Genomic DNA, 26378 nt, shown 5'->3' on the forward strand with positions numbered 1-26378 from the left:
TTAATCTCTCTATACCTTTATCGTCTCATCTATAAAATGAGGATAATAATGCTGGCCTACTTGCAACATAAGGCTCTACCATATAAGATTAGGGATAACGGAGCTTCATACTCAAATGTACTCTCTAATTTGCCTTTTTTCAGTAACTCAACTAGCGTGAGGTGAGGAATCAAGAAAGAGTCACAAAAGAAGTGACACCTGGCTGCGCGCGGTGGCTTACGCCTGTAATACCAGCACTTTGGGAGGCCCAGGCGGGAGGATCATGAGGTCAGGAGATGGAGACCATTCTGGCTAACACGGTGAAACCCCGTGTCTACTAAAAATATAAAAAATTAGCCGGGCGTGGTGGCGGGCACCTATAGTCCCAGCTACTGGGCAGGCTGAGGCAGGAGAACAGCGTGAACCCGGGAGGCGGAGCTCGCAGTGAGCCGAGATTGTGCCACTGCACTCCAGCACGGGCAACAGAGCGAGACCCCGTACATCCACTTGAGACGGACTTTAACTGCCTTTTGAGGTCCCACCCAATAGAATTCTATACAGTGGCAATTCACATCTCAGCAGACTCTACAAATAATTTCTGAATGGCACACTGGGGTACATGAAGAAGGCCCCATAAACTCCAGGCTCTACCTCTCCCCGCAACTGCCCGAAAGGCTGCAGGGATCCCTATCTTAGTACAGTACGCAATACTTGGAGGGTCCCTGCTAAAGGGTTAGAACTGGGTCTTCTAAAAAAAAATCATGGATTTTGGTGTTTGCCAGCCTGATGTAGTCTGAGCCTCAACAGTTCAAAACCCTTGAAAATACCACTTAGCCACTTCAGTTTCCTCGCCTGTAGAGCAGGACATCTGTGGTGTCCTCAACTCACCGATAGTAGAGAATACTTGTAAAGCCACTTCCTTTGCTATAAAGGCCTACCACATATAGGGTGTCCGGAGCAGCTCGGAGCTTCATTTCTTCAGTCTTCCATTATGAAACTCATCAGGGAGTGCAGGTGCCCATCTTTCCCCACCAGACCGTAAGCAACTTGAAGGCAAAGACCATGCCTCACAGTGAGTAATCAAAAGTCTCATCTCACCATAATCTGCTGAATGCCTACAATGTGCCTGACCCCGTGCTAAATGTTCATTTGGATTATCCTGTTTACTTCTCACCACGAGATGAGTCTCAATTTTTCCTCTTCTGCAAAGTTCCTACTTTATAGGGCTTCAATAATTTTTTTTGATGGCAATGTATGTAAAGATATCAGTACTGCACTTCGCATGTAATACATAGTAAGTATCAATTATCCATTCTGTAGATAAGAAAATGAAGGGACAGACAGGTTAAGTTGCTGGTGTCAGTAAGGCAAAGTCAGACTTAAATTCTAGGCAGTTGGCAGAGGCAACACGCTATAAGTGTCCAAGCCAGTGCCTGGCACATAACAGACTGAGTTCAATGAATGTCTGTCAGAACCTGAGCAGGCCCTGAAATCAATGACAGCTGCATGAGAGGAGAGGCGAGGTAAGGTCTGGGTCGGGTGGCTCCTTAACCTAAGACGGGAAAGACTATCTACTTCACAGGGCTGTTCTAAGGACTGAGTGTGAGGATATATATACACAAAGGTCTTAGGATAGTGACTGGTATGGAGTAAAGGCTTTGTAGGGGGTAGCTATCCTTGCCTCCCTCTTACAGATGAGAAAACAGAGACACAGGGAGATGAAGAAACTCTCCCACTATTATTCAGCTGGCAAGTCGCTGAGCCAGCCAGCACTCGATCTGCGGAGTCTAACTCCGGAGCCCACTGGCTTTTACTCCAAATACCCAGCACTGGGCCTGACATGCTAGGGCCAGTGCGGCGCTGAATGCAGCCGAGATAATAACAGCCACAGATGTCAGGCGGAAACTGAAGGGAAAATGGCTTGATGAACTCTAAGTCTGGACACCTGAGTCCCAGTCCGTGGAACCTCAGACAAGTACCTTAAATCTTCCCGGACCTCAGTTTCCTTCTTCGAGAAATGGGGCTAACCTTGTCTCCCATCTCAGAAGCTCGATCAGGCCTGGAAAGCAAGGCTCAATGAAGAGGCTTAGAAGGGCCTAACGTGTGGGTGGGCGAGAGGACAACCCGGGGACCGTCCAAGGGGTGGGGAGTTGGTGTTTACCTTTGCGGAGCTCGCGGTGCCACACGGAGACGATGGGTCCCGCGTGCTTGCGGTGGTGGATGAGCCAAAGGGACAGGGTCTGCACGCTCTGCTGAGAGTTGCTCAGCTCCGAGAGCTTCTTCTCCAGCGCCGACTCAGAGAAGGAGGACATGGTGGCGGCAGTGAGGCCCGGCAGGGAGCGGCCTGGGCCGCCCAGTGCGGCGGGAAGAGCGACGGCACGAGGCTGGGACCTCACCTGACAGGCTGCGGGACTTTTTACCGACTGACAGACGGCCAGGGGTGCAAGGAGGGGGAGGGGATGGGTCTCCGCAGTAACAGCCGCCCGCGCCGCCGCCACAAGATGGCCACCCGACCTCTCACCCTACCGCGAGAGCGGGGTCAAAGGGCAAGGGCCAGAGCAGCTGGGCACCGAGAAGCGTCGGAGCTCTAGAAAACCGTCCCTTTGAAGGCGACGGCCTGTCTGAACCTCTTGCAGACTTCGAAAGAGAGAGACCGAGGGAAGGAACGTAGTTCCCCGGGCCCCCGGAAAGGGCTTTGACCGCTCAAGCCCGCACGCCTGCGCAGTGGATCTCGCCGGAACCCTTTTTCCCGCTCCCTCGGAACCTTTCTGGCGCGGTACGGCGCGCTACTTAGCGCGTCACTTCCGGCGAGGCAGAGGAGGCGGGAGAGTGAGGGAAAGGCTGGAAGACGAGGTAAGGGAAGAGTGGCGGGAACCAGAGGGAGCCCAACAGCTGGGACCCCATAGAGGGGTATCCTGAGGGGACACTGAGGCTGAGAGATCATGATCTGGGTATGGGAGGGGGGTTTCCTTTCTAATCTGGCGGGCCCCAGGCCGCACCTTTCCTCCGTACGTGTTCGGTTCTCTGGCTGTCCCCAAAAACACTTAGTTTTGGTTCTTCCAAGCCACCCACGTGCCCTTTTCACGCCTCCAGGCCCTGGCGCTCGTTCTCATTCCGAAAGTAACATCCCCTTTCTCACCTGGTGAGCTCCTACTCAGCCTTCCGGAGCACCCTTTAATGTCCGATTCTGACCTTTTAGTCTGTAACAGCGCCGTCTTGAAACACATTTGGGCTCTCAGCTCTTAAGTGGGTTCTCAGGGTATTATTACATGCTGCTCTTGCCTTCTGGGGGTCCAGTTGACTTTTTCGAACTTAAGTGAGGTGTTAACTTTAGGGAAAAGGTGGAGGGAACTAACTTACCCTTCCCAATGTGTCTGCTGACCTCATGTTAAGACACGCTATTTGAGGCCTGGCGCAATGGCTCTTGCTTGTAATTCCAACCCTTTGGGAGGCCGAGGCGAGAGGATAGCTTGAGGACTGGGGTTCAAGACCATCCTGGGTAACATAGCGAAAATTAGCCAGGCATGGTGACGCTCACCTGTAGTTCCAGCTACGCGAGAGGATCCCTTGAGCCCAGGAGTTAGAGGTTACAGTGAGCTGTGGTCGTGCCACTGTACTCCAGCCTGGGCGACGGAGCAAGACTCTTGTCTGAAACAAAACAGAACACTCTGTGAGACTCTAAACCTTGACCCTTTTTTTTGAGTGTTTAAATCCCAGTTATCAAAGCAGGAGAGAAATATCTTTCTTACTGCCACAGGGGTGATGGTAGGGAGTTAAGTTATAGACGTAAGAGAGTTTTAAAATTTCGTGATCGTGGTATAACTTCCTAGTTGTGGGCAGACTCTAGTTTAGGAGACGTTCTTCTAATTGATGCCTGCTTTTGCTCTTATTGCACTGTATTGCAGTTCTTTGCTTACATGCTTTTACCCCTCCTCCAGACTAGAATCATAATCATAGCTAACACAGTGAGAGGTTACAATGTGCTAGACACAGTTCCCACACAGTAACTCATTTAATCCTCACAACAAAGCTATGAGGTATTATATTATCCCCCTTTTGACAGCTTAGGAGAGGTAAAGAGAGGTTAGGCTCAGAGAGGTTAAGTGACTTACCCAAGATCACTTTACTAAGATTTGAGGGAAGGGGCTGCAACTTAGCCATCTTTTTGGCTGCAGTTCCTGATTTATCAAGTGAGTTAGTGTAAAAGAGGTGAATAATCTAAAATCATACAGTGAGTATCTAGTCATAACTGAGGGCTTTTGTGTCAAAATTTAGGTCTTCTTTCCATATTAAGTAACAGTGTCATATGCTGAGCGCTTTTATACCAAGTCACTGTCTGTTAAGCAAATTACATACTTTTTAAATTTAATTCTTACATCAGTCTTAGGAGTTGAGATTATTATTACAATCACTATTTGATAGACTAGAAAACATAAAGCATGGTTAAGTACCCTATGTACTTGGACATAGCTAGGAAATAGCAGAGGCAGGAGTCAACTTAGGTTTATCTTATATCTGATCCCAAATTCTTGATTCCTGAACCAATAGTTTATTCATTCATTCAGCAAATAATTTTTCACCACCTATGTCCAAAGCGCTTTTCTAAGCTAACAGACAAAATCCATGTCCTCGGGAACTTACCTTCTACTGAGAAAGACAGAAAACCAAACATGCAAGTTTAGAGTAAGTCAGAAAGTGGTAAGTAACTTCAATAAAAATCAAGAAGGTAAGGAGGATAAGGAATGTGTATGTGTAGGTGGGCAGTCTTTTACTTATGCTTCTCGGAGAAGGCTTAATTGATGAGGTGACGTTTCAGAGAACAAGCCATATGCCATGGTTCCAGGAAGAGGGAAAACCAAGGTTATACCATTTTTGGCACTTTGGAGGAACAGCAGAGAGGACAATAAAGCTGGAGTGATATGAACCAGAAGGGTGGCTGGAAATTAACTCAGAAAAGTAGAAAGGGACTGCATCACATGGGGACTTGTTGGCGGTAACGTAGACTTAGATGTTACTCTGAATGAAATGAAGTCCATTGGGCAGTTTTGCACAAAGAAGGAGCATTGTGGCTATTAGGTAGAAAATAAGACAGTAAGGGTGCAAAGATAGAAGCAGGAAGAACCAGTCTGGCAGCTGTTGTAGTAACGGTGAAAGGATACCTCAAACCAGGGTTGTATCCGTGGAAGTGGTAAGAAAGGGACAGTTCTGGGGATATTTTAGAGGAAGAGGTAACAGGATTTGCTGATAGATTGGATGTGGGGTGTGAAAGACATATGAGAGTTCAGATAGCTCCAAGGGTTTTGGCCTAAGCAACTATAAGAATAGAGCTTCCATTTACTGAATTACAGAAAAGAGTTGGTTTGGGGAGTAAGAGCAAGCATTTGTATTTGGACATGTCCATTTGGAAATGCCTATCTGAGTATAGATGTCTAAGGGGCAGTTGGGTTTATGGGTCTAGAATTCAAGGAAGAGAGATCTGGGCTAGAGATAAAAATGCGAGAGTCATAACAGGGAATAAGGTGTAAAAAGAGACTGAGTCCTAGGACACTTCAATATACAGAGGTCTGAAAGATGAGGATGATAAGATTATGTGATTTTTCTTAAGCTTGTTAATAGCTTGTTAATATTAACTACTCTAATTGATTTTCAAATATTGAGCCAGCCTTTCATCTCTGAATCATGGGGTGGGTGTGGGGGTGGGGTGTGTGTGTGTGTGTGTGTGTGTGTGTGTGTATTCTACATACTGCTGAATTTCCTAATATTTTGTTTAGGATTTTTGCATCTATATTCATGAGAGAAATTGGTCTATAGATTATTTAAATTTTTGTATTGCCTTTGGTTTGGCGTCAGGATAATACTGGCTTCATAAAATGGATTGGAAAGTGTTTCTTCTTTTTCTGGAAGAGTATGTGCAGAATTGGTGTGAATTCTTTGTTAAATGTTTGGTGGAATTCTCCAATGAAACCATCTTGGCTTGGAGATTCCCTCCTTCACTCCTCACTTCCCTCCATCCCTCCCTCCTTCCTCCCTCCCTCCCTTCCTTTGCTTCTTTCTTTTTTTTCTGGAGTTTTTAAGTGACAAATTCAGTTTCTTTAAAAGTTATAAAGCTGTTAAAATAATCTCTTTCATATTGTGGTTGTGTTTTTTGAGGAATTAACCACTTCATCAAAGTTGTCAAATTTATATGGGTAAAGCTATTTGTGGTATTCCCTGTCTTTGTTTTCTGTTGCTTATAACAGAATACCTGAAACTAGGTAATTTATAAAGAAAAAGGATGTATTTCTTACAGTTATGGAGGCTGAGAAATCCAAGGTCAAGGGACCACATCGGGTAAAAAACCTTCTTGCTGGTGGGGACTCTGCAGAGTCCCAAGGCAGTGCGGGATATCACAGGGCCAGGGGGCTGAGTGTGGTAACTCAGGTCTCTCTTCCTCTATAAAGCCGCCGGTTCCCATGATAACCCATTAATCCATTTATGAGGGCTTATAAGGACTGCACCTCCTAATACATTGGGAATTAAATTTCTACATGAGTTTTGGAAGGGACAGATATTCAAACCATAGCATTCCCATATTACCCTTTTGATGTCTGCAGGGTCTGTAGTACTATCCCGTTTCATTACTGATATTGGTAATTTCCAATATCAGTGTCTCTTCTCTTCTCTCTCCTCTCTCTTTCTCTCGCTCACTCACTCGCTTGTCAATCTTGCTAGAAGTTTGTCAGTTTTATTGGCCTTTTCAAAGAACCAGTTATTTATTTCATTGTCCTTCTCTGTTTTCTGTTTTCAGTTTCGTCAATTTCTGCTCTTTATTATTTCCTTCTTCTGCTTGCTTTATTTCGCTCTACTTTGTCTAGGTTCTTGTGGTAGGAGTTTACCTTTTTTATTTGAGACTTTTCCCCTTTTCTAACCTATGACTTAGTACTATTAATTTACATCTCAGCATGGCTATAGCTGTATCCACAGATTTTGGTGTGTTATATTTTCATTTTCATTCATTTCCATGTTTTTTTTTTCTAATTTCCCTTCCGTGGATTATTTAGAAACATGTTGTTTAGTTTCCAAGTATTTGGAGATTTTCCTGTTATCGCTCTGTTAAGTGATTTCAAGCTTGATTTCATTGTGGCTGGGAAATGTCACTCTGTATGATTTCAGCTCTTTTAAATTTGTTGAGGTTTGTTTTATGGCAGGATAATCATCTCTCTCAATATATGTTCTATGAGCACTTGAAAAGAATGTAGGCCAGGCATGGTAGCTTATGCCTGTAATCTTAACACTTTGGGAGGCCAAGGCAGGAGGATCCCTTGAGCCTGGGAGTTCAAGACCAGCCTGGACAACATGGCAAAACTCGGTCTTTACAAAAATACAAAAATTAGCTGGGCATAGTGGCATGTACCTGGAGTCCCAGACACTCAAAAGGCTGAAATGGGAGGACTGCTTGAGCTCGGGAAATTGAGGCTGCAGTGAGCCATCATCGAGCCGCCGCACTGCAGCCTGAGCAATAGAGTGAGACCCTGTCTAAGAAAACAAATAACAACAACAAAAGAATGTGTAGTCTGCTGTTGTAGGATAGAGTGTTCGATAAATGTCATAGATCCTGTTGGTTGATGGTGGTGGTAAGTTTTTCTATATCCTTGCTGATTTTTGGTCTGGTTATTCTATCCATTGTTGAGAGAGGAGTATTGAAGTCACCACCATCCTTTCTTGTGAATTTATGTGTTTCTCTTTTTAGTTTTGTACATTTTTGTTTCACACGTTTTGCAGCATATGCATTTTAAGATTGCAATATGTTCTTAGTAGATATACCTGTTATTCATTGTACTCTGTCTCTGGTAATTTTTTTCTTCTTTTGCTCTGAAGTATACTTTGTCTGGTACTAATATAGCTAATCTTACTTTCCTTTGATTAATGTTTGCATGATAATATCTTTTTCCATCCTTTGATTTTCAACCTGCCTCTATCTTTCTGCATAGTGAGTTTCTTAAAGACAGCATGTAGTCGGATCATGTTTTTAAATCCACTCTGACAATTTCAGTCTTTTAATTGATGTATTTAGACCTTTTATACGTAATACAATTATAGTTGACCCTCTGTATTCATGGGTTCCGCTTCTGTGCATTCAGTCAACTGTGGATTGTAAACACAGTAGACCCTTGAACAACACAGATTTGAACTGTGGTGGTCTATTTATATGCAGATTTTCTTTCCTTTCTGCCAGCCCACCACCGCCTCAGCCTACTCAAGGTGAAGACTAGGATAAAGACCTGTGTAATGATATACTGCGAATAGTAATTGTGATCTTCTTTTCTTTCTTTTTTTTTTTTTTTTTTTTTTGAGATGGAGCCTTGCTCTGTTACCCAGGCTAGAATGCAGTGGTGCGATCTTGGCTCACTGCAACCTCTGCCTCCTGGGTTCAAGTGATTCTTCCGCCTCAGCTTCCTGAGTAGCTGGGACTGCAGGCACCTGCCATCATGTCTGGCTAATTTTTGGATTTTTGTAGAGATGGGGTTTCACCATGTTGGCCAGGCTGGTCTTGAACTCCTGACCTCACGTGATCTGCACACTTCAGCCTCCCAAAGTGCTGGGATTGCAGGCATGAGCCACCGGGCCCAGCCTGTGATTTTCTTAATAACATTTTCTTTTCTCTAGCTTGTTTTATTGTAAGAACACAGCATATAATACATACAGTATGTAAAATTATGTTAAACAACTGTTTGTGTTATCAGTAAGGCTTCCAGTCAATAGCAGGCTGTCAATAGTTAAGTTTTTGGGGAGTCAAAATTTATAGAGATTTTTGACTGCTTGAGGGGGTTTGCACTCCTAACCCCCACATTGTTCAAGGGTCAACTGTATTTGAAAAAAATAAAAAAAGATAACAATACAACAGTAAAAATGATACAGATTTAAAAACAATATAGTATAACAACTGTTCACATAACATTTATATTGTGTTAGGTTTTGTAAGTAATCTAGAGTTGGTTTAAAATATATGGGAGGATATGCATGGTTATATGCAAATACTACACTATTTTCTATAAGGGACTTGAACATCCTCTGATTTTGGTATCCATGGGAGTCTTGGAACCAATCTCTGGTGAAAACTGAGAGATGACTATGTTTTATTTTTTTCTGTTTATTCTCTTTTTCATTTATCTGCTTTCTTTTTCTAGGCTTACTGTGGATTACTTGAATGTTTTTTAGAATTCCGTATGATTTATCTGTGATGTTTTTGAGTGTATCTCTTTGTATGTAGCACTTTTAGTGGTCCTTCTAGGTGTTACATTGTGTGTACATAACTTATCTTTACCTAGCAAAGTATAGCAACTTTATTTCCTTTTATGTCTCTTTACTTTCCCCATTTATCATATAAATGTCTTAAACATTTTCTCTGCATACATTTAGAACCACGTCAGACAGCATTACAATTTTTGCTTCAACTGTCAAACATGGTTTTGAAAACTCAAGAGGATAAGGAAAGCCCTTATAAATTGCATTTACACATATTTTTGTGTACCATGTCCTTTCTTCGTCCTTAATGTTCCAGGATTGCTTTTCTTTTCTTCTTTTTTTCTTTCTTTCTTTCTTATTTTCTTTCTGTTTAGAGAACTTTCTTTAGCCATTCTTTTACAGTAAGTTGACTGGTGACAAATTCTCTTTGTTTTCCTTCTTCTCAGAAGTCTTGATTTCCACTTCATTCCTGATGAACATTTTTTGCTGGGTATATGGTTCTGCATTGATGTTTGTTTGTTTCAGCACCCAAAAATTATTGTGTAACTTCTTTCTGGCCTACATGGTTTCTGATGAGAAATCTATTGTCATTAGAATTGTTTTCTCCCTTCTGGGCAGGGTGGCTCACACGTAATCCCAGCATTTTGGGAGGCTAAGGTGGGTGGATCACTTGAGGCCAGGAGTTTGAGACCAGCCTGGCCAACATGGTGAAACCTTATCTCTACTAAAAATACAAAAATTAGCTGGGAGTGCTGGTGCCCGCCTGTAATTCCAGGTACCCAGACGGAGGCAGGAGAATTGCTTAAACCTGGCAGGTGGAGGTTGCAGTGAATGTATATGGCGCCGTTGCACTCCAGCCTGGGTGACAGAATGAGACTCTGTCCCAAAAAAAAAAAAAAAAAATTGTTTCTTCCCTGTAGACAAGGTATAATTTTTCTCTGGATGCTTTCAATATTTTTTGTTACTAGTTTTCAGAAATGAAATTATGAAGAGTCTTGGGATAAATTTCTTTGGGGTTCACTCAGCTTCTTGATATATAGATTTATGTCTTTGCCAACTTTATGGCATTTTCAGCCATTATTTCTTCGAGTACTTTTTCAGCCTGCCCTGTTGGTCCCACAGGTTCCCTGATGCTCTGTTTATATATTTTTCAGTCTGTTTTTTCTCTTTTGTTCAGATTGGGTAATTTCTATTGTTCCATCTTCCAGCTCACAGATTTTTTTCTTCCTTCCATTCTGCTGTTGAGCCCATCCACTGAGCTTTTTCTTTGTTAGTGAAATTTTCAGTTCTAAAATTTTCACTTGTTTATTTATATCTTCTATTTCTTTGTCGAGGCTTTCTATTCTTTCATTTGTTTGAAGTGTATTCATAATTGCTTATCGATACATTTTAATCATGCTGCTTTAATGTCTTCCTTAGATAATTCTAACATCTTTGTCTCTATCATCTTGGTGTTGACATGCGTTTATTGTCTTGTTTCTGTTTTTTTTTTTGAGATGGAGTGTTGCTCTTGTTGCCCAGGCTGGAGTGCCATGCCGCAATCTCGGCTTACTGCAACCTCCGCCTTCCGGGTTCAAGTGATTCTCCTGCCTCAGCCTCCCAAGTAGCTGGGATTACAGGCGTGCGCCACCATACCTGGCTAATTTCTGTATTTTTAGTAGAGATAGGGTTTCACCATGTTGGCCAGGCTGGTCTTGAACTCCCAACCTCAGGTGATCCACCAGCCACAGCCTCCCAAAGTGCTGGGGTTACAGGTGTGAGCCATCACAGCCCACCGATTGTCTTTTTTCATTCTGTCTGAGTTCCTCCTGGTTCCTGGTATGATGAGTGATTTTTATGTTGAGATCTGGACATTTCTATATAACGTTCTGAGACATCTGTTGAGGCTGTTTAGTCTTCTGTTTAGGCTGTTTAGTCTAATGTTTAGGATGGTTTTCTCTGACACCGTTCCTAATCTGGTAGGAGAAGGGGGTCTGTATCTCATCACTGCCAGGTGGAGGTAGAAGTCTAAGTTTGTCATTCAGCCTCCATTGACACCCAAGAAAAAGGTCTCCCCATTACTGCTGGGTGGAGATATACTGCTGGCTGGGTGTGGCGGTCCCAACTCCCCACTTGGTCTCCACTAACATTGGAGTGGATGGAGGTGGCATCATTACCACTGGGCAGTGGTGAAAGTCCTGACTAGGTCTCCTCTGATGCTACCTCATTACTGCCAAGTAGGAGTGGAAGTTTAAGGCAGGTGGAGGCTGCCTTATTTTCTGTAGTGTTTGGCTGGAGTAGAGCGTTTGCTGTCCAAAAGTTTTTTGTCTTGCGAGGGTGCCCATTCTCCTACTCCTTTGGCTAGAAAGAGCAGGTTGGGGTTTTTGTGTCTGTGCCCGTTGGTGCTTCCCGGTTGCCAGCTTCTTCAACTCCAGGGCCTGGGTCTATAAGGCAGAAAGAAAACCTAGGGAACTCAGCACTGTGTCACTCCCCAGGTCCCAGGGTCCCTAACCAGTCTGCTTTCTTCTTGTATTTGCTTTATATATAATGTCCAGGGGTTTTAGTTATATTTAACAAAAGGAATAGGGAAATGTATGCCTACTGCATCTCCCCAGACGCTTAAGTTTTCTATTTATATTCATGTGTGTGTGAGAGCAGAATTTTTGTTTATATTAATATTTTTAAATAAGTGGGGGGAGGGCAGGAGGTCGTTCATATATATATTCTATGTACACTCTCTTCTAAGTTAAGAATCCCTCTTTTAGAATGTACTGCCTAGCAAAAAAGGTCCTGTCTAGTGGAGGGAACAGGCACATAGTATTAGTGTAATACAAGACACAGCTTCACATATTTTCTATAAGGGACAGCTGTAAACTAAGCATTATGTGAGCCTAGAGTAATTTCCGGAAATATGTATGGGAAGTCTCCTTGATTCCCCTCCTCTGCATGTTCTTCCTGTTCTGCAGTACACTTCCCTTACAGTGTTAGCCTCTCTCGTTAACATTGTATCTCTTCCCTTGTCAAGAATTTAGCACACTGTATGGCATATAGTATATGCTAAGGAAACATTTCTAGATAGAGGGAAAGATGAGTAGCAAGCAACAAAACTTCAGAATATGCTGAAGGGTTAATGTTTATCCAGCTTCTTTTACTTATTTATTAAACAGTGAGTGGGAACTGCTTGGCAGACACCAGCAGGTGCTGGGGAAACCACAAGTAAAGCTGTAACACTATACCGTTCAGCTGGGGAGACAAATAAACTCATCATTTTAACCCAAGATAGTAGTCCTCCAGTGTACTCTGAACACTGCAACCAGATGGATTGTTGAACAAGTACCTATTTCATCATATGATTTGTTCTTCAGAAGGGAAAGCACATAGAGAATATATACAGTGCAAGGTTCCCACACCTCACTGGCCATGGGGCTGACCTTGCAAAGTTTTAAAATTGTGGATTCCCAATTATACCTGCTCCCCCACCACATTGATTCTGATTCCGTAGATCTGGTGTGGAGCCCAGGAATCTGTACTTAAATTGTTCCTCCTTGATTCTGCTAAACAGCCAGGTTGGGAACCTCTGGCATAGTGGAAAGAGTATATACAGCCTTTGGAGTCAGGCAGGCTCGAGATGAAGCCCAAGTGTGACACCTGCTTGCTGTGTGAACATCACTGAACCTCTCTGAGCCTTGTGCTGCTTAGCTTGTGGATGAGGAATACATTAAATACCTAGCACTTTGCCTGATGTATGATGGGGTTTTTTTTCAACAACAAAAGAAAAATGTTTTCCTCTTATTCAAGAACTTGTATTGATGATTTTTACATCTGAACTCCTATCTCTGGGCTCTAAACCCAGTCGTTCTTTCCATAGGCTAGTTATTCAAAGGTGGAAATTTTGGAGATTGTCTCATCCAGAAGTTTATTTTATATTGAAGAAGCTAGAATTCATGGAAATCACACAGCCAGGTACTGTAAAAGTCAGGGGTAGAACCCAGATCAGTCCTCCAGTGTACTCTGAACACTGCACCCAGATGGATTATTGAACAAATACCTATGTCATCTTACAACTTATTCTTCAGAAGGGGGAAAGCATGTATAGAGAGAGTATATACATGTTCCCTCTGTCCCAGTTCTGGAAATAGCCTAAAAGTGGGCTAGAGTACAGCCAAATCTAGAACTGTGATTACCCCATGAGAATGAAATCTAGCAGCACTTTCCCAGTGTAGACTAGATCAACTATATGTAGGAAAAACTCACCCCAAGAGAAGAGCATGGTAGGTTTCATCTAGAATCCAGTTCAGAATAGCTGATACCAGCGCTCTACAAATGACAGAACCAGATCTTGCATTATGACCACTAATTCAACGCCCATTTATTGAATACCTACTTTGTACCAAAAGCAATTAAGAAACCAGTCAAAAATCACTGATTCTAGTATTCCATTGAAGGGAGAGAAACAGTAAACAAACAGGTAGATAATCTGGTTTGACAGCTGGTGTGAAGTGCTAAGGATGAAAAATTTAAAGGCAAGGAAAGGAGATAAGGAGGAGTAAGCATAGGTAGCAGTGTTAAATAGGGGTGATCAGACCAGGCCTCACTTGAACAAAGCCCTGAAAGTGGTAAAGGGGCGAGCCCTGAGGACATAGGGGAGAGGACAGCAAGTGCAAAGGCCCTGAGCAAATGATTTCATCTGAATTGCTGTGTGAGGCCTGGCTCACCTGCCACAATGGCATCTCTGTCTCATCTCTGCCTTTATTAGGTGCTATGGCTTTTCTCCCTTCAGGCCTTTGCTTGTGACAGGACTTTAACCTTGAGCAGCCTTCCCGCACAGCCCAAAGTGTATAGTGCCCTAGCCCAACACAGATCCTTCTCTCTCTTCCTTGTTAGTATTCATTCTGTTTCCAAATTCCTTTTGCACTTTTTCCCTCCCCTTTTCCCTTCTTGATTGTATGATACAATAAGTACGTTGGGATCTAAGTATCTGTAAAGTATAACACCGTGTCCTGTACAGATTGTTCCATTTGTCTTCACGACCTTTACACCATAGCCCAAGGATCTTATATAGCCCACCCCTGTTACAAGGCAGAAAGGTCGGGGGGAGGGGAAGAGGCTTGCCAGGGGCAGTGAGTTCAGTTATGCTGTCCAATCACAGATCTCATCTCCCACCTCCCCAGTGGCTGCTTGCCAACTACTTTCCAGGACCACAGCGGAGGGCCACTAAACTAGAAAGGGTTTAGATGTCCATTAGCAGTCAAGAACTGTTTAGTCATGCTTATGTTTATTCATGTTTATTCAGTCACTCTCTGAGCTCTGGGTGGTTTTGTCTGCTCACCCAGAGAATCCGTTTGTTCTGAATGCCTCATCCCAGTATAACTTTCTGGACCAGAATGCCCCTGTTGCTATTGGTTATAAACATCAAACTTTGGTGTAGCACCACTCTAAGTAATCAGGGTGCATTTTATAGGAATAGAATCTAGGATTCCTAAGGCTCTAAATCTCTAAACAATTCTTTCTGTAATTGACATATTGTCACACAACTGTGATTTCATGGCCATCCCATAAAGCTATATGATTGCCTTTTATAGTCATGTCAGAGTAGCAATGTGTTATGCTGTCTTCCTTAGAGAAAGCTGGTTTATATATTTCTGAGCCTATAACCCAGTCTTTTGAAGATCTCTGCTTGTGGTAAATCTTCATCTGTATAGTATTTCATTGAGAGAATATACTACAGTTTATTTATCCATTCTGCTATAGATAGGCATTGGGGTAGTTTTCATTTTAGGGTGATTGTGTATAGTGAATTCCAGAATACATCTTTTGATAAGCTTATATATACATTTCTATTGGGTATATATCAAAGAATGGAATTGCTAGATCATAGAGCATATATATATTCACCTTTGAAATAATAGATACTGCCAATGAGTTTTCTGTACTAGCTGCACTGATTTATACTCCCACCAGCATCGAATGAGAGTTTTAGTTGCTTTGTATCCTTGCCAGCACCTAGTATGTTCCCTTTTTTCAATTTAGTTCTTCTCATGGATGGGTAATGGTATTGCATTGTGGTTTTAAATTGCATTTTCCTGACTAATGATATTGAAAGTCTTGTCATATGTTTATTGGCTATTTGGCTATCCTTTTTTGTGATATGTCTATACAAGTCCTTTTTTGTGTTTCTATTAGGTTGTCTTTCCTTTTTAAAATGATTTTTAAAAAATCTTTTGTATATTATAGATATGAGTGTTTTGTCAGATGTGTAGCAAGTGTCTTAACATCACTTTATGGGTTGCCTTTTCACTCTTTAATAGTGTCTTTTGATGAACAGAAATTCTTAAATTTTAAGGTAGTCCAATTTATCAGTTTTTTTCTTTATGTGTCCTAGTTAAGAAATCTTTGCCTACTCCAGGATCACAAAGATGTTTTTGTCTGTTTCCTTTGGAAAGCTTTATTGTTTTACATTTCACATTTAAATATGATGTGATGGAATCAAGATATATATACATATATATATATTTTTTTTTTTCATATGAGTAGCCAAGTGACATAGCACCTTTAATTGAAAAGGCCATTATTTTCACCCCTTCATTTACTGTCACCTGTGTCAGGTGTGTAGGTCTGTAGCTGGACTCTCTATTCTATGTGTGGTCTATTTCTGAACTCTGTTCATTTTTCTTTATGCCAAGTATACACTGTTCTTTAATTATTATATCTTTATAGTAAACTTGAAATCAGTTAGTATAAGTTCTCTAACTGCATTCTTCTTTTTGAAGATTGTCTTTCCTATTTTAGGTCCTTTGCATTTCTCTATCAGTTTTAGACTCAGGTTTCTGCAAAAATCCTGCTGGGATTTGATTAGGATTATGCTGACTCTACCAATGGTACCAAATCCAGGGACAATTTTTGTCCTTGACAGGACATCTAGCAATGTCTGGAGACATTTTTGTTTGTTACACCTGGACTAGTGCTACTGGCAGCAGATAGATGGATGGCCAAGATACAGAGGCCAAGGATGCTGCTAAATGCCCTGCAATGCACAAGACAGCCCTCCACAACAAGTAATTATCCTACCCAAAATGTCAGTAGTGCTACTGTTGACAAACTCTGCACAAATGTAATCGCTGTTTCAGTTGTACTACAGACTTCTCTCTGCCATCTTACTTTTTGTTTTCAATTTGGCTCACTAGTTTTGTTTTGTTTTTTTGCATTTTTGCCCTTTGATTAATCAAAAATAGTATCCCATTTTTTACTGCCCTGTAATCTTGTTAGGTAGGTATTCTTTTACAATTATTTTAGAGCTTACTCTACAGATTTCAACATGCATTTAACATCTTGACATGTTACGGTCTAATACAGATTATTTTATCACTTCATTATGCTACTAGACTCTTAGACACTTAACTCCTTCCCCCCCCCAACCTTTTTGAATTATTGTTGTCTTGCATTTTAGTTTTATATATGCACAAACTACAGAAGACATAATAGTTATTGTTTTGTACAGTTCATTTTTTATATATTTACCTATTTCATTTTCTTCATTCCCTTTTACAGTTCCATGCTTCTCTCTAGGTTTATTTTCTTACATTGTTTTTTCTTTTAGTGCTGCCTGATAGCAATGAATTCCCTCAGGTTTTGTTTGTCATAAATATCTTAATTTCACCTTCTTTTTTTTTTTTAGACGGGCTCACTCTGTCACCGAGGCTAGAGTACAGTGGCACAATTACAGCTTACTGCAGCCTCAACCTCCCAGGCTCAATCAATCCTTCCAACTGAGCCTCCCTAGCAGCTGGGACTATAAGTGCACACTACCACACCTAGCTAATTTTTGTATTTTTTGTAGAGATGGAGTTTCACCATGTTGCTCAGGTTGGTTTCAAACTGCTGGGCTCAAGTGATCCACCCACTGCAGCTTCTCAAAGTGCTGGGATTATAGGCCTGAGCCACCCAGGCCCAGCCTTACCTTATTGAAAGAGGTGGTTTTTATAGGTTATAAAATTCACAGTTGGTTCCCTAGTCCATAGATTAAAAAAAAAAAAAATCGAAGTTGGGAGTTATTTTCTTTCAGTACATTAAAGATAGCATTCTATTGACTCCTGGATTGTGTCGTTTCTTTTGAGAAGTCAGCTGTCATTTTTATTGCTTCACTGCTTTTTAAGGTTTTCCTCTTTTTGTTTTTCAGCAGTTTGACTGTGGTATCTGTGTGTTCTTTTCTTTATATTGGCCAAATAATTGGGCTGCTGAGTTTTTTAAATCTGTGGGTTGATCTCTTTAATTTGTTTTGGACATTTTAGTATTGCTTCTGCTCTATGCTGTCTTCTGAGACTCATTTATTCACGTCTTTTCTTCCACATGTCTTTTATGTTCTTATCTGTGTTTACCATTCATTTTTCTAATTGAGTTTGAATATTTTTTATTGACCTGTCTTCCAAATCATTAATCATGTCTCCTGCTGAGTCCAATTTACTGTTAATATCTTATATTGAATTCTTAATTATAGATACTGTAGTTATCAGTTCTAAAGTATCCATTTGATTTTTTTAAATAGATTTCAGCCAATTCCGTGGTAAAATTATGTATCCTTTCATTTACTTTGGTCATCTTTTCCTCCATTTCTTGACTTTATTAATCTTGGTTATTTCAAAGTGCTTGACTACTAAACTTCAATAATTGGGCCATCCACAGGTCTGCTTCTAATGTCTTTTTTTCTCCTGATTACCAGCTATGTGCATTTACCTCCACACATGCTTAAAAATCTTATTATATACCAAACATTACATAAAAGTATCATAGCGGCTGCATATATCTTCCATCAAGGTTTGCCCCTTTCTTTTGTTAACTAAATACTTCAGTCTAATCTGACATATTTCAGGGATTGAGTTGGGTCACTGTTGGGTTGCAATCCTGGTAAGCCTCAAACTTAGTTTGGTTCATCCTTATTAGAGTATGATCCTCCAGGGCTTTCAGTTGAAAGCCTAATAGGCTGTTTGTCTCCTTAGACATGAAAGCCTTTGGGAGGTTCACTTCTGCCCGTAAGATTTTCAACTTAGTTATTTAGCCTATCACTACTTCACATCATTTCAAAATTGACTAAATGTCTTGAGGAAGACCCCAACCAAGTAAGTATTTCAAGTCCGTCAGATCTCCAGTTTTGTTACCCTAGCTTTGAAGAATACCAAAATCTCTACTGGCTTGTCTCCAGCAGCAGCCTTCTTCCAGAAGTTGGGTATTTTCAGGTCCCTCGAGGCTGCAGTTTTGTCTCTCCAGCCCCAGGTGACCATTAAAAGCATTGTGGTTTCTCTTTCCCCAGGGATAACCACACCCTATTCCCGAGCCCACGTCCAGGATCAACAAATGCACCAAAGGCTCACACACGCATGCCCACACACACACCCACCCCCCCCACACACACACACACAAGCTATTGATTGTTGATTCCCTCTGAACATTCTGTCTGTTAGTCCATCTAGTCCTTGTTGCTTCCACAAGTATTGGATGCTTTAAGAAATGATTTTTGTAATTTATTTGGCTTTTTCTAGACATTGGCAGGAGTATTAGCCTGCCAAACCATACTAGAGCCTACTTGGAAGCGGAATCTGTACAGATGTTTTTGAGGGCTTGCCGTGTGCCAGATGCTCTTCTGGCTTCTAGGTATAGGATTGTCCCTGCCCTCTCAGAGCCTCTAGTCTAAAGTAGGTAGGACAGACATATACATAAATAATACAGCTTGCCAAATACTGTCATAGAAGTGTGTACAGGGGTAGGAAAAAGGAGACAAATGTAAACTAGCACCACCTGTTTAGAAAATTGCAAGTTTTATAAATTTTACATGATTGCAGTTAGAGATCAAGTGATAGAACAGTGAGAAATGAGGTTGGCAAGACAGGCAGAAGCCTGATGGTGAAGACCCTGTATGCCATGGTAATGCTTAGGTATAGTTTCTACCTAGAAGTATCTGCCCTTCATGCAGGATGGAGAACAGTTTAAGAATTAAGCCTAGAGAATTGCGATCAGATTTTTCTTTTAGAAAGATTACTTAAGTGTCATTGTGAGATGTGAATTCAAAGAGGGCAAGAAACAAGCCAAAGGGCCAGAGAGGAAACTGTGAGAGTTGACCCAATATTAAACACATCAGTTGTCATCAACAGATTTGAAAGGTGTCAAAGGGGTGGAATTGATGAAATGTAGGGAATGCTGGGATTAAGAAGGGGTGAAAGAAAACAGATTCTATGGTTTCTAGCTTGACTATGAATCACCAAGGGAATATGGCAGAAAGTGATGAGGTCAATGTTAGACATACTGTGTATTCCCGTTTCATTAGCTCTACTACGGTTTTTGTTATGTAATCTGAGAATGTAGTTTAGGAACCACCACCCTGTTGAGGGGCAGACCCCAAGTTATCTTCTTGAAACTCCTACAGTGAAATAAGAGAGCCCTAGGCAATTGCCTTCACCCTGTATTTTATAAGACACCCTCTGATTTTGTCTGTTTTGTATACTGGGCTTCCATTTAAACATTGTATTTGAAGAAAATTCTCCGTACTAAAAGAAAAAACACTCCTCAGCAGTGTAAGTATCTTCTTCTGGTAGGATATGTGGCTGATACCCTCTCCTGCATGTTGTTCTTCCATCTTGACAGAAGAACATCTTCAGCGGCATTTGGGGGCCACATCCTTTATTTGCAGTAAGTAGGTGCTATTCCACTGTCTTCTAGCATCCATTGTTGCCAATGAGGAGTTCACAGCCATTTATTTTTCTTTTATATGTTATTTGTCCTTTCCTCCTCAAAGCATATGTGATTTTTCTCTTCATATTTAGAGTGAAGGGATTTTACCAGAATGTGGTCAGGTGTGTATCCTTCAGGGTTTTAGGTCTCCAGATAAATCTTTTTGCAGCTAAGGGAAATGTTTCTCCTTTCAAATTACCCCTTACATGGTGGTTCTCCCAGATCTGTCCTCCAAGTCTCACGGTTTGCATCTCTGCATCCCTGCTTTGGGTAAGATAGGTCTACTTGATCTTCTAGGCCACTAATTGGGTTTCTGCAATTAACTATCTTTTTAAAAATTTCATCAGTGGAGCTTTTTTGCATGTGGAAAATTATGCTTTTAATTCTAAGAGACGTTTTTGGTGTCATAATTGAACTTGGTCTTATTATTATTATTATTATTTAAATTCTTATATGCCTCTTTTTCTGGTTCTGTTAATCTAAGATTCACCAGCTCAAGGAGTGCTGAAATGCTTTTTCTACCTGTGACTGCTGGATCCCGTTAAGCAGTTCTCTTCCTTCCTACTTCTTCATCCAACTACCAGTATCTCAGGCAGGGAGGTGGCAAAGCAGCCTCTGGTTCATCAGTGTATGAGCCAGTGCACCTGGGATGTCATTAGTCCCCAGCCAAGCTTTGTGGCTGCCATGCATGGCATTTTTCTAGCCTGAGATAGGGAAGAGTCAAGCTTCTTCCCTTCTCTAGCTTCTTGGGGCCACAGAGAGCATGAGATACAGCCCCACGAAGCCTCACAGAGATGAACAGTGCCCGTCCTCATAGGGTTCCAGGGAGCTCAGTAGGCTTAGACTCTCAGCGTATCAGAGTCCCCGCCCAGGGGAAGTTTGGCACCATCTATTTCTCTCTCTGGACTGAGCAGGCCTTGCTCATGCCTGCTGGGCACAACTTGCCTGCCAATCTATAGCCACCGAGTTCAGGAGCATTCATGGAACTGGGGGTAGAGAGAAGCAGCACAAGCACTTTCTTACCTCTTCAAAAGCCCCCAGCAAGTAGAGAAAAAAGAAAGACCACAAGACCACCAGACTAGATGATCTCTAAGCCTCCATCCAATGCCGACATTTTACAGTTATACACATTTATGGTCTCCAACTCAACTCAGTCCTCAGTACCCTTGGGCCACACTTTATGTCTTCCCAGCATGCTCTGCTTCTCCAAAGGGAATATTTGAGACTTTTATTTCTCTCCTCAAGCCCTCTGTTTATCCTCCTCCTTGTTCACTGTCAGCCCATGACTTTGAATTTCTCTTCACAAAAAAAAAGACAGACTCAAAAAGACAGACTCTCGGATATTGAGTTGCTCTTTGCTTTCCCGTAATCCTTTCTCCTTTGCCTGCTTGCCTGCCTGCTGTCCATCTTTCCATCCTGCTGGACTCTGTCTTCTCCTGTGTGTTCTGTGATAGTATGTGCTCCCAGTTTTCCCATCTCTCTGGGTAGCCCCTTTCGCTTTATGTTGCTGTCAGTCTCACCCAATTTTGATCCTTCTCCTGTATTACAGGCTCCTGGGGGATCTTTTCAGTGCATAGAGTTGACCATATCACCCCTTGCTTTAAACCTCTTAATGACAGGAACAGACAAAACATGTCTGTAGTGATAGAAGTCAGAAGAGTGGTTACCTCCAGGCAGGCGAAATAGGAATTGACTGCAAAAGGACCTGAGGGAGCCTTCTAGGTTGTTGGAATTATTCTGTATCTTACTTTGGGTAGTGGTTCCATTGTTCTATACCTACACAAAAATTCACTGAGCTGTACGTTAAGATAGTGCATTTTACTGTACGTATACCTCAGTTTTAAAAAGATGAAACCTGAAGGGTTTTTTTTTTTTTTTTTTTTTTGAGACGGAGTCTCACTGTCTCCCAGGCTGGAGTGCAGTGGCGCGATCTCGGCTCACTGCAAGCTCCGCCTCCCAGGTTCATGCCATTCTCCTGCCTCAGCCTCCCAAGTAGCTGGGACTACAGGCACCCGCCACCATGGCTGGCTAATTTTTTTGTATTTTTAGTAGAGACGGAGTTTCACCATTGAGGAAGATCAAGGATGATCTCGATCTCCTGAACTCATGATCCGCCCACCTCGGCCTCCCAAAGTGCTGGGATTACAGGTGTGAGCCACCACGCCTGGCCAAAACCTGAAGGTTTAAATCCAAAATCCTGAAGGTTAAAATCCAGACTCCTGAAAATAGTCCACAGATTCCCATTCCTTCCTCCCTCAAGTCTTGCCTCGAGCATAATTTTCTTGTGAGACCCATCCTGGCTTCCTCAGGATATGACTTCCACACTCAGGACTGGAAGCCTAGGCCTGTCCTAATCCTGAAGATACTTTATTGTAACTGTACATGTACTTCCCTCACTAGACAGGGGGCTCAGTTTGTTTGCAGCCCTGGTGCCCAGTGCAGTGGCTGGCACATAGACCCTTGGTAAATGTCTGTTGAATGAATGAATGCAAGTTCACTTCATACTTGCTTTGAACTTGACATTTTTACTGAACAGTTTCCTTCCTCCAGCCTGCAGGATGTTTCCTCAGTGAGGGGAAGGCTGCTGCACAATGGCAGTTTTTGATACTCCTGAGGAGGCCTTTGGTGTCTTACGTCCAGTCTGTGTTCAGCTCACAAAGACCCAGACAGTGGAGAATGTGGAGCATCTGCAGACTCGACTACAAGCTGTGAGTGACAGTGCCCTTCAGGAACTTCAGCAGTACATCCTCTTCCCTCTGCGGTTTACCCTGAAGACCCCAGGTCCCAAAAGAGAGCGTTTGATCCAGAGTGTGGTGGAATGCCTCACATTTGTCCTTTCTTCAACATGTGTGAAAGAACAAGAACTTCTCCAGGAACTCTTTTCAGAACTCTCTGCTTGTCTGTATTCACCCAGCTCCCAAAAACCTGCGGCTGTGTCTGAGGAGTTGAAATTGGCTGTGATCCAGGGACTTAGCACATTAATGCACTCAGCTTATGGGGACATCATTCTGACTTTTTATGAGCCCTCCATTCTGCCACGTTTAGGATTTGCCATATCTTTGCTGTTAGGCCTTGCAGAACAGGAGAAATCAAAGCAAATTAAAATTGCTGCCTTAAAATGTTTACAGGTTCTACTCTTGCAGTGTGATTGTCAGGACCATCCAAGGTCGTTGGATGAACTTGAACAAAAGCAGCTGGGGGATTTGTTTGCCTCTTTTTTACCTGGAATCTCAACTGCACTGACCAGGGTTATCACAGGAGACTTTAAACAAGGTCACAGCATTGTCGTATCTTCCCTAAAGATCTTTTACAAGACAGTGAGCTTCATTATGGCTGATGAACAGCTCAAAAGAATCTCAAAAGTCCATGCAAAACCTGCAGTTGAGCACAGAGTAGCAGAGCTCATGGTTCACAGGGAAGCAGATTGGGTCAAAAACACTGGCGACAAGCTGACTATCCTTATTAAAAAGATAATTGAGTGTGTTTCTGTTCACCCACACTGGAAGGTGAGGCTGGAACTGGTAGAACTTGTGGAGGACCTTCTTTTGAAGTGTAGTCAATCATTGGTCGAATGTGCTGGTCCCCTTCTGAAGGCCTTAGTGGGACTAGTAAATGATGAGAGTTCTGAAGTCCAAGCCCAGTGCAATAAAGTTCTGAGACATTTTGCAGATCAAAGAGTAGTGGTGGGCAGCAAAGCCCTTGCTGACATCTTGTCGGAAAGCCTGCATTCCCTTGCCACATCTCTTCCTCGCCTAATGAACTCCCAAGATGACCAGGGCAAATTCTCTACACTTTCCTTGTTACTTGGTTATCTGAAACTCTTGGGTCCAAAAATAAACTTTGTTCTCAACTCTCTGGCCCATCTCCAGCGCCTTTCCAAAGCACTCATCCAAGTTCTAGAGCTAGACGTGGCTGACATCAAGATTGTTGAGGAACGGCGTTGGAACTCTGATGATCTGAATGCCTCTCCAAAGACCTCAGCCACACAGCCTTGGAACCACATCCAGAGGAGATATTTCCACTTCTTCACTGATGAGAGGATCTTCATGCTCTTGAGGCAGGTTTGTCAGCTACTTGGTTATTATGGGAATCTTTATTTGCTTGTGGATCACTTTATGGAACTTTACCGTCAATCCGTGGTTTACCGGAAGCAAGCTGCCATGATCCTTAATGAACTGGTTACAGGGGCTGCTGGGCTAGAGGTCGAGAATCTTCACGAAAAACATATTAAAACAAACCCAGAGGAACTGAGAGAGATTGTGACATCTATACTTGAAGAATACACAAGTCAAGAAAATTGGTATTTGGTTACCTATCTCGAAACTGAGGAAATGGGAGAGGAGCTGATGATGGAACACCCAGGCCTCCAGGCCATCACGTCTGGTGAACACACCTGCCAAGTTACATCTTTTCTAGCCTTCTCAAAGCCAAGTCCCACTATTTGCTCCATGAACAGCAACATCTGGCAAATATGCATTCAGTTGGAAGGAATTGGCCAGTTTGCATATGCACTAGGAAAAGACTTCTGTTTGCTCTTGATGTCAGTCCTTTATCCAGTAATGGAGAAGGCTGGAGACCAAACCCTACTCATCAGTCAGGTGGCTACCAGCACCATGATGAATATTTGCCATGCTTGTGGCTACAACTCCCTGCAGCACCTGATCAACCAAAATTCAGACTATTTAGTGAATGGGATCTCTTTAAATCTGCGTCATCTGTCTCTGCACCCTCATACCCCAAAGGTCTTGGAAGTCATGCTGCGGAACTCAGATGCTAACCTGCTTCCTTTGGTGGCAGATGTGGTTCAAGATGTCTTGGCCACCCTGGACCAATTTTACGATAAGAGAGCTGCTTCCTTTGTCAGTGTTCTGCATGCTCTGATGGCAGCATTAGGTACATTGAGAGCCCTTTTTAATGCTGATGTGTGGGGGACAGGACTCAATCTCCTAGTTTGCTTAGCCTTGTTTTTTGCATTGTTTGCAGTGATGCTATGGGGGACATTTGAATCATTGTCTCTCCAGTCCCATAGGTTATGGTGGAGTTTCACTGTTTATCTTTTATACTTTCAGTAATCTCTACCATTTATTGAGCTCCTGCTCTATGCCAGGGATATAAACCCTGCAGACTAAATGCAAATATTATTTCTATTTTATAAATAAGAAAAACTAAGGGTCAGTGACATCCTACTTAGCCAGAGTCACACAATTAATAAATGATAAAATCAGGATTTATGACAGTTTTGTTCTTTCCAGTATATCAAACTGCTTCTGATGATGCATAGCGTTAGCAGTATCTATGCTAATGAAGAAGAGATATAACATGAATTATTCAGTCCACATATAGTCTAGAACAGTACTGTCTAAGAGAAGTTTCTGTGATGGTAGAAATAATCTTTATCTGTTCTATCCAGTACAGTTACCACTCTACACATGTGGTTGGTGCACCTGAGGAACTGAATTCTATATTTTACTTAATTTTAATAGCCACATGTAGCTAGCGACTACCACATTGGACTGAGCAGGTCTAGAAACTTCCTTTTAACCTTTTAATTGTGTGAGTTGGTTTGAGTTTCTCTTCTTCCCTTTGATCCTATTGGGTGCTTGCCAGAGATGTTAGCCACTATTAGAATGGCAAAATTGGCTGAGCACGGTGGCTAATGCTTGTAATTCCAGCACTTTGGGAGGCCAAGGCGGGCGGATCACAACGTCAGGAGATTGAGACTATCCTGGCTAACACAGTGAAACCCCATCTCTACTAAAAAATACAGAAAAAAATTAGTTGGACATGGTGGCGGGCGCCTGTAGTCCCAGCTACTTGGGAGGCTGAGGCAGGAGAATGGCTTGAACCTGGGAGGTGGAGCTTGCAGTGAGCCGAGATTGTGCCACTGCACTCCAACCTGGGCAACAGAGCAAGATTCCATCTCAAAAAAAAAAAAAAAGGGCAAAATTTTGGACTTCAATTATAAGAAAAGGAATCTTTCAACTGGATAGTCAGTCTTTCAATGAGAAAATAATAAGCTGTATAGCTGGGTCCCTTTTATTTAAAAAGCATATTTCCAGTATTTATCTCAGTATTGCTAATAGCCTCTGAGGCAGGTGGAATGGTCACTGGCCTCATTTTGTCAGTTGAAAAAGCCAAGACCTTGTAAGAAGCATTCTCATGGAAGGTGACTGGGGCAGGGACAGTGCCCTGCCGTGTAGCTAATGCCATTTCCAGTGTTTGTTTATTCATGCATGAGCATTTGCGTTCAGCATAAATGTTCCTTTTTTCGTTCATTCATTCATTCATTCAAGAGTGCCTGCCATATGTTAGACACTGTGCTAGGTAATGAAGATAGAGCAGAGAACAAGACGAATAAACTCATGGAACTTCCCTGCCACTGCAAGAGAGATGATAAACAAGTAAACAAATCATTAGACAAGCTCACTGCAGATTCTGATAAACACTGTGAAGGAAATAAACACCTCGATGTAACA

The 26378-nt window shown here is 42.2% G+C and overlaps 2 protein-coding genes across 3 annotated transcripts in view; one reads left to right on the forward strand and one right to left on the reverse strand.

The window, feature by feature from the left end:
- The window catches only part of RPRD1B (regulation of nuclear pre-mRNA domain containing 1B), a 58729-nt gene extending 55961 nt beyond the window's left edge, over positions 1 to 2768 (reverse strand). For both annotated transcript variants that reach the window (XM_025398322.1, XM_025398321.1), the window contains exon 1: positions 2141 to 2768. In XM_025398322.1, the coding sequence (XP_025254107.1) occupies positions 2141 to 2291 (151 nt within the window). In that variant the 5' untranslated portion in view covers positions 2292 to 2768. The remainder of the gene's footprint in view (positions 1 to 2140) is intronic.
- The window catches only part of TTI1 (TELO2 interacting protein 1), a 50393-nt gene continuing 26782 nt past the window's right edge, over positions 2768 to 26378 (forward strand). The window contains exons 1-2 of the mRNA XM_025398317.1: positions 2768 to 2832; positions 22453 to 24795. Of these exons, the coding sequence (XP_025254102.1) occupies positions 22494 to 24795 (2302 nt within the window). The 5' untranslated portion in view covers positions 2768 to 2832; positions 22453 to 22493. The remainder of the gene's footprint in view (positions 2833 to 22452; positions 24796 to 26378) is intronic.

Source organism: Theropithecus gelada, chromosome 10 (assembly GCF_003255815.1).
Source record: "Theropithecus gelada isolate Dixy chromosome 10, Tgel_1.0, whole genome shotgun sequence".
Taxonomy (NCBI): Eukaryota; Metazoa; Chordata; class Mammalia; order Primates; family Cercopithecidae; genus Theropithecus; species Theropithecus gelada.